Source organism: Solanum tuberosum, unplaced genomic scaffold (genome assembly GCF_000226075.1).
Source record: "Solanum tuberosum cultivar DM 1-3 516 R44 unplaced genomic scaffold, SolTub_3.0 scf00240, whole genome shotgun sequence".
NCBI lineage: Eukaryota > Viridiplantae > Streptophyta > Magnoliopsida > Solanales > Solanaceae > Solanum > Solanum tuberosum.
The window spans coordinates 691,404-698,190 of record NW_006239164.1 but is presented as its reverse complement, the minus strand read 5'-3'; the positions used below and the strand labels follow the sequence as shown (position 1 = coordinate 698,190).

General features: G+C 34.8%; 1 protein-coding gene across 1 annotated transcript in view; it reads left to right on the top strand.

Annotated features, from left to right (window-relative positions):
- The window catches only part of LOC102585410 (peptidyl-prolyl cis-trans isomerase FKBP13, chloroplastic), a 4,859-nt gene extending 1,697 nt beyond the window's left edge, over positions 1 to 3,162 (top strand). The window contains exons 2-6 of the mRNA XM_006357002.2: positions 1,338 to 1,430; positions 2,114 to 2,174; positions 2,259 to 2,327; positions 2,793 to 2,872; positions 2,952 to 3,162. Of these exons, the coding sequence (XP_006357064.1) occupies positions 1,338 to 1,430; positions 2,114 to 2,174; positions 2,259 to 2,327; positions 2,793 to 2,857 (288 nt within the window). The 3' untranslated portion in view covers positions 2,858 to 2,872; positions 2,952 to 3,162. The remainder of the gene's footprint in view (positions 1 to 1,337; positions 1,431 to 2,113; positions 2,175 to 2,258; positions 2,328 to 2,792; positions 2,873 to 2,951) is intronic.
- The last annotated feature ends 3,625 nt before the right edge of the window (positions 3,163 to 6,787 follow it).

Genomic DNA, 6,787 nt, shown 5'->3' with positions numbered 1-6,787 from the left:
AATGGTTTGAGCTTGGGACTTCCATGTTGGAGGTCTCAAGTTCGAAACCCCTTGCCAGCGAAAGCAAGGGGTTTTGCCTTCTGGGTCGATCTCGTCGCACCGGGCTTGCCTAGTGCAGGTTACCTCTCCTATGTGGTTTGCGAGCTATTGCATAGTAGCGGGGGTTTTACCCTGTGCGCACCCAAAGGGTAGCGGCTGCGGGTTTCCCTTGTCATAAAAAAAATAAAAAATATACTAGTGTCTAAGTGTTGGTTGGAGCAAGTCATATGAAGTTAAAACCCAAAATCATTGTAAGGAATTTGACTTCCGTTCATGTGTGACTGCAAGGAAAGTCATTTTCCCCCTATATGTACATTTATACGGTAACCAAAGACCAGAAAATGACTTACACTGTGCCAAAGAGGAATACTAGTCACACGTTGATACATAAATAAACCAAGTGATAAATATTTCTGCAAAAGACACATGTATGCACAAATTTAGGTAAAAGTATAATTCTTTTTGTTGCCTCTTGGCATTGTAGCCAAGAAAGAAAGTGGTTGCATTTTTGCATAAGCTTCTCAAAAAGTCCAGAGGTAAACTGGCAAAATGGGATCAACATAAGAGGGAAATTTCGTAAAGTTAGTACATCCTGGGAGGCGCGTTGAGATTCATACAGAACCTACCGAGATACTCAAGAAGTACCTGAGATACTGCATTACCCAAGTTCCCTGGATCGTTTTCGTCTTGAAGTAGTTCTGCTTATGTAGTTCTTAAGAAGACAACTTATTATCTTTTGAAGTCCAAAAAACAGCAGAATCAACAAATGCGACTAGCAATTCCCTCATTTCAACAGTCATGATTTTACTTCCCTAAGTACTAGTCAAACCTCATTCTTCAGGTAAAATCAATGCTTCAAGAATCATGAAGAACGTAGTCTTAATATTCCGAATTCAAATCTTGAGGAAAAACAGTTGAACTAGTTTAACACCTTTGCCCAATCTTTAAAATGAGTGTTTTATGTAGCTAACTCTATAGTTTGTCCCACAATAGTATATGTAAAAAATACATAATAAAGTGGTATTTTCTGGTGATTTATATATGTTTCTGGCATGGGTGACCTTTTGGAAAATAAAGGAATGGTTAAGTTATGTTGTTGATACAAAACAAAGCAAGGTGACTTTAAGTGACCATTTGAGAAATTTTCTCCAAAAGAAATTGATTTATAATTAGAGGAAAAGCTTACTCTGAAAAAGCTATTTGGTATAGTGAGACTAGATGTTTGAGCTCTTCCTTAACCTTTTTTCTCTTCTATACTGAGTCGTATCACATTATTGTTAAGAGATTATGTTGTTCAGGCACATTATGTAGGTAAACTGGAAAACGGGAAGGTCTTTGATAGCAGCTACAATCGTGGAAAGCCTCTTACATTTCGCGTTGGTGTTGGCGAGGTAAGTTATTTTGTTATTCTATAGCAGATTAGCAGTAAGAAATGGACTAAACAAAATTAGGTTATCTCTATGACTATCTATTGCTCTCCTCACAGGGCTGTAGAATGGTTCTAGTCTTGATTGACTAGATCCTTGATCCCAGAGGTTTATCTACATTCAGTTGCTTCTATAGTACCGAATTAGTTTCCAATCTTGTAGCTTGATATAAAGACTAACTAAGCTAGCTGTTCTCACCGGAAACTTACATCTTCAGCATGGAGTAGCAACCAGGAATATTAGTCTGAACTCCCCGAAACCTCCTCTTTGTAACGCGTTCACTTTAAGTCACCCTTCATACAGCCCCTTATGGGCTATATTTGCTAGAGAATTGGGCGTTCCTATTGTAATGCATGACTACTTAACGGGGGGATTTACCGCAAATTCTAACTTGGCTCATTATTACCGAGATAATGGTCTACTATTGACTCTTCCCTGAGTCACACTGTCCCCATTTGTACTACTGATCCTGTTACTGTATCGTCTAATGCTCCTTGTACTTTTATCCCTTAAGTAATAATAATATACTATGTTTCTTCTGAAACCATAAGAAAAAACAAACAAACTATTGTCCTATGAATATAACTTTACAATGTTTAACGGTAGATGGTTAACTCGTTCTTTCTGCTTATTATTTCCTGTTGTAGGTTATTAAAGGCTGGGATCAGGGAATTCTAGGAGGTGATGGTTTTCCTCCAATGCTAACTGGTAGGAGCAAATTTTGTACATCAAATTTCTTCATCCTTGTAGAATTTTTTAAAAAAAGTTACTATCTCATCACTTAAATTTCAGGAGGAAAGCGTAAACTAAAGATTCCTCCAGAACTTGGATATGGGATAAGAGGAGCTGGCTGCAGAGGAGGTAAGCAAATTCAACGAACGATTCCCAGTTACATACTTTTTTTTTTCTGTTTAACCATCCGATACCCAAAGTTCACAGGCCCGACTTGTTCTAGGCCTGTAAAAGGGTAAATCGCTCTCTTCGAAAAGATTTTCCATTCTCAGAGTTTGAAACCAAAACATTTGGTTAAGGGGAGAGGGATCCCTACTATCCTACCACACTAATATGTGGTGTCGGCCAGTTGCATATGTTATTTTTCTGCTTAACCATTCAGTACCCAAAGTCCACTGACCCGATTATCTAGGCCAGCTAGATGGGTAAAGCGCTCTCTAGCGAAAGATTTTCCCTTCATAGAGCTCAAAACCGAGACTTCTGGTTAAGGTTAGAGGGACCCCAATCATCACGCCACACCCGTCTGTGGTACCGTGCAACTGCATATGTGGTAGGTGTAAATAATGTCCTAACTGTCACATACTGGTGGTTTAGGTACATGCATTATTCCTCCAGACTCTGTTCTATTGTTCGATGTGGAGTTTGTTGGCAAGGCATAGATTTCAGCAACAGAGGTATAGTTTCTTCCATGAAGCTATTCATAAAATGATTGATCTTCTTTGCAGCCAATTTATGAAGTGCTATATATGTTAGGTTAACTGGTTCATCAATGGGCAAATTTTTTGTAAGCTGCAGCGCAAATGATAATGTGTGTTAATACTTGAGATTTTTCCAGTACATACCATGACCTGTTTGTATATTTTTGGTTAGATTTACAAAAAAAACAATTATTTCGTACAGAATGTTACAGACTATATAAAGTAATTTTGCAGGGCAATCAACAAGGATTGTGGTGGAGTGGTAAGTATTCATTCATCCTTAACCAACACCAATAGGTGTTGGGTTCGAGTCTCTAGGGTACATAAATCACCTTTGTTAGGAAGCGCTTTACCCCTAATGTGGGACTTTCTAGCGCGAATTCGGATTTAATCAGATTCCAATGTGGGTACTGGACACCTGATGGGGAACCAAAAACAAAAATTGCAGGGCAGCTACTTTTTACAACGCCATTTATGGCGCAACACTTCTAGATCTCCCGTAGTCCGATGTGTGCTATCCATTTACAAACAGTGTAGGATAGGACGGAATAGAAATAGACCAAGTGCCCGGCTCTAGCTCAATGGCAAAATCAATATCACGCTCACGAGGAAGGCTCTCCCTATCAACACCGCACACATAACTCATAAGCCAAGTCAGATGATCTCCGATATCATAAAATAGAATAAATTACTCCTTCCGTTCACTTTTATTTGTCACTTATTCTTAAAATATATTTTCATTTTTAATTGTGACTAGTAAAGTGAACTGAGGGAGTAAAAGGCATGTTATGATACTTGAGGAAAAAATGGAGTTGATAGAATTTGCCATCTTGTCGACTATTCCATGTGGAATCATTAGTCAAACTGGCATCCATCAATTGAGATAATTGCTTCCCACATCTTCACGTGGCATTAATTATATAAACAATTAAGAAGTTACCTAAACTACCATAATAATAATAATATTAAAAAAATGCTATGATACACTAAAGCTCTCCATACGTGGCTTGATGTACTTTCTCTATTTTACTTGCTTTGTAATTTTTAATTTATAACAGTTATTTCCTTCATCTCAATTATGTGACATTTTCTTTTTATCTTAAAAAGAATTTATGTTATCGACATTGGTGCTTGACTAATTTGTATTTGCACCAAAAAATTTCACATAGAGAATAAAGTACTCTCTAACAAAGGCGAGTCTGTATCCAAAGAGACTCAAATTCAAGACCTCTTGATTAAAAATAATTCTAACCAGCTACCATACGATTTCTCAATTCTCACACGTCCACTTGGAAAGTTTAGGATATGAGGAAATCTATTCAGCCAATAAGCTTTTAGAATTTGATATTAAAGTTGACCCACAAATTGATTATTAGTAATAATTTATTATTATTTTGATTTTTCTCTCTCTCACTTTTTCTTTTAATACTTTGGTGAGTAGCTTGCTGAAAGGAACTAAAGTGTTGCGTAAACCGTGTATGGATGTGACTTTAATATTATCCTAGATGTTGACTAGTGTAAATTTTCTGTCCACAACAAATTAATGGGTTAGAAAGAGTTCGTTGTATCAATTAAGTGTATTATTTTAAAATGTTTTTACTTAAGTTGGGCAGAAAAGGGTGGATTAGGAATTGAATTGAATTATATCGTAATGTCTTTGTCTTATTAGCAAGAAAAAAAAGAAATCGCTTTTTATTGAATTAATATTGTGTTAAGTTAAATGTTGATAACTTCTATAAAACAAATATTTGAAAACACTTTCAAATTTTAGATAAATTAATTTATCTTTTTGTTTTAATGAGTTAAAATGGAATATGAAAATAGGAATACCAAAAGGGCGTCTTTATTTTACAATAATAACATACTTGGAGTAATTCTACGAGTGGAGTTTGAAGAAGGTGGTATGTATGTACTATGTAGCCTTGCTTCTGTCTTGTGAAGGTAGATAGATTATTTTCGATAAACCTCTGTCTCAAGTAAAGTATATCAAATCAGATATGAAAAGAAAATACATTAGAGAAAGGAACAATAGCAATAACAAATAAAATGATAATCGAAGTAAAGAAAACAACACGTAATAATAAAATCGAAGAAAAATAATAAAAGAGTAATACTCCTATCTTGGATTATGTCCTTGATAATTGGTTTGTTATGTCATGTATAATTATCTTTCTCCAATATGTCTTCGGCCTACATCTATCTTTCTTCGGACCCACCATAATCAACTTTTCACACCTCCACAAAGACATTTGGTGCATCTTTCTTTCACATGTCAGAATCATCCTAGTCTTGCTTCCCTCATCTTATTCATCAGGCAACCACTCTCACCTTGTTTTGAAATCTTTGTTTCTAATCATCTTTCATAGTATGACCACACATCCATCTTAATATTCTTATTCCCATTGGGTTCATCTTCTGAGCATGCAAATTTTTGACTAATAAAACAGGTTTGACAATTACTTTATAAAAACATACCTTTAAGTCTTGATGACACATTTTTATCTCACAATACACTGAATGTGAGTCTCAATCTCATCCACCCCACTCTACTACGATGTATAACATCATCGTCAATCTCACCATTTTCTTGAATTATTGATAAAAAATTCTTGAAACTTCCTCTCTTAGGATGACTTGTGAATCTATTCTCACTCTAAAACCTGTCACATGAGTTACGTCACTGAACTTCCATTTTAAATACTCCATCTTACTCATGTTCAACCTAAACCTTTAAACTCCACGGTCTACCTCCAAACACCAATCTATTGTTAACTTCATCACATGCATATCTCATTAATTAATATTATGTCATTTCTAAATAACATACATAGCTACACCTCCCCTTAATAAAAACAAATTAAGAGTGGATTCCTAATACAATTCCATCACAATTGAGAAACGTTTAAAAAATCTCCTCACTTTGATCTTGATGTCCTTGTTTCACATAACTATAATATTCTCAAATTAAAGTGGAGTATGACTATCTCTATATTTGTGTAGCGTGTAAAGAAAAAGCACACGCCAACCACATTTTTCACGAAAATCTACTATTCTCCTTTACACTATTTGATCGATCCATCAGTTTCCTTGAGACTGTTTTTCTGAGTCCGGAGCCAAAAGGGCAAAAAAAATTGCCAAAAATTTCAAAAGGGCACATTATATTTTTTAAAAACCAAAACGGTAAAATCGCTCCTGCTGGAGCGATTTTCCTCTGACACATATTAACGCCGTGTACTCCGTTAAAATAAAATCGCTGCCAGGGCAGCGATTTTTGTCTAGTTTTTTTTTTTTTTTTTTTCACTAAAATCGCTGGCACAACAGCGATTTTTTAACTCTAATTTTTTTCCTCCACCTAATATCGCTGCTATGGCAGCGTTTTCATAGAGAAAAAAAAAATTGGCAGCTTTTTGTAAAAATTGTTTTTTGGAAAATCGCTGCCCTGGCAGCGTTTTCCTTAAATTTTTTTTTATCAAAAATCTTTTCTTAATTAGACTGCCTTTTCAGATTTTTTTGTTAAAAAAATTATTTTTTAATAAAAACACTGCCTTGTTTTCAAAACGAAAAACAATTTTAAAAAAATAAAAATTGAAGAGAAACGATTTTTTTTTTTTTTTAAAAAAATTAATTAAAAACCTGTCAAGGCAGCAATTTTCAGCCATTTGACAGCTTTTTTACAAAATAAATAAATATATATATATATATGTATATATATTTTGAAATCGCTGCCAAGTGGAACTAGTTTTTTTTTAAAAGAAATCGCTGCAAGGCAGCGATTTTTGTAGAAATATTCTTTTATTTTATTTTACTTTTTGAAATTTCTGTCAACTAGTCAACATCTGATGGTAAATTTCTTTTATTTTTTTAAAATCGCTGCCCGTGCAGCGTTTTTGC